The 1,159-nt window shown below is 37.3% G+C and overlaps 1 protein-coding gene across 1 annotated transcript; it reads left to right on the top strand.

Annotated features, from left to right (window-relative positions):
- Positions 1 to 33: 33 nt before the first annotated feature.
- On the top strand, positions 34 to 740 carry LOC107575874 (transmembrane protein 33-like; the record flags this gene model as incomplete). Its single annotated transcript, XM_016262190.1, has 3 exons — positions 34 to 298; positions 410 to 477; positions 570 to 740. Coding segments are annotated over 3 exons (471 nt in total), but the record flags the coding sequence as incomplete, so codon positions are not given.
- Between the last annotated feature and the right edge of the window lie 419 nt (positions 741 to 1,159).

The raw sequence follows: 1,159 nt of genomic DNA, 5'->3' as shown, positions 1-1,159 counted from the left end.
TAAAACTAGCAATGAGATACAGCCTTGGTCTGACGCAAGAAGTCATCTCTTCACAGATTTCTTTTTAAGTCAGTGATTGGAAGAATAAGAATAGATTTTTCTCTGTCCAGGCCCCAAGCAGCTACTAACTTCTATCAGAGGGCATTGCTGGCAAATGCCTTGACCAGTGCTCTGCGTTTGCACCAGAGACTTCCTCACTTTCAGCTGAGCAGAGCCTTCCTGGCCCAGGCCTTACAGGAGGACAGCTGCCACTATCTCCTCTACTCCCTCATCCTAGTTAACTCCTACCCAATCACAAGTATCCTTTCTCAAAGACCCCTTCCTTTGGAAATATCTTGGGGGAAAATATCTGTTTTTCTTGCGTTATGGCATTATTTTGTCTTTATGTATCCTTGACTTTTGTTCTTAGTGAGCATTTTTCCAGTGTTCCTCTTCTCACTTCTCCATGCCACCACCTACACTAAAAAAGTCCTTGATGTAAGTCTCTGCCCTTTTCATTTATATTGCTTAGAGATGTGTATTTTTCATAATTCCATCCTGAGATTTGTGTCTGTTTCATCTGTTCTCAGACCATGGGCCCAAACAGCCTTATGTTTGTGAGGAACTTTTTGAACAAGCTCACAGCCAATCAGCAGAACATCTTAAAGTTTATCGCTTGCAATGAGATCTTTTTGATGCCAGCCACAGTCTTTATGCTCTTCAGGTAAGGCCTGATGGTCAGCTGTTTTGTCCGGTGTTACATTTGTTTTCAACCCTTTAAATCCTGACATGAAATAAGTCAGAAATATATATATATTTTTAAATGGAATAGTTTATAGAAAAATCTAAAAAAATAAATGTATATGTGCATTATCAGGCTTTTATGGTTCATATAGTATGATAAAGGAGAATTTAGAGTTCAGAGAGAGAGAAAACACCTCAGTAGGCCCAAACAGAGCAAACATTTTCATTTTGTTGTAGATGTTATTTATATATGGTCAAAAAAAGATGACATTCTGATAGCTTGTGATGAAAATCAATGAGATCTTTGTAATAGTGTACAAGAATTCTAACATAAATGCATATAAATATCAGTTGTCATTCTAAATCGCCAAATGTCTTGGTGAGATGATATTTAAATGCTTAGTTTTCTGATCAAAGCTCTGTAGTTTTTATTGTT

This window comes from Sinocyclocheilus grahami, unplaced genomic scaffold (genome assembly GCF_001515645.1).
Source record: "Sinocyclocheilus grahami isolate Dianchi unplaced genomic scaffold, SAMN03320097.WGS_v1.1 scaffold2968.1, whole genome shotgun sequence".
Classification (NCBI taxonomy): Eukaryota; Metazoa; Chordata; class Actinopteri; order Cypriniformes; family Cyprinidae; genus Sinocyclocheilus; species Sinocyclocheilus grahami.
This window is presented reverse-complemented; position numbering and strand designations above follow the sequence as displayed.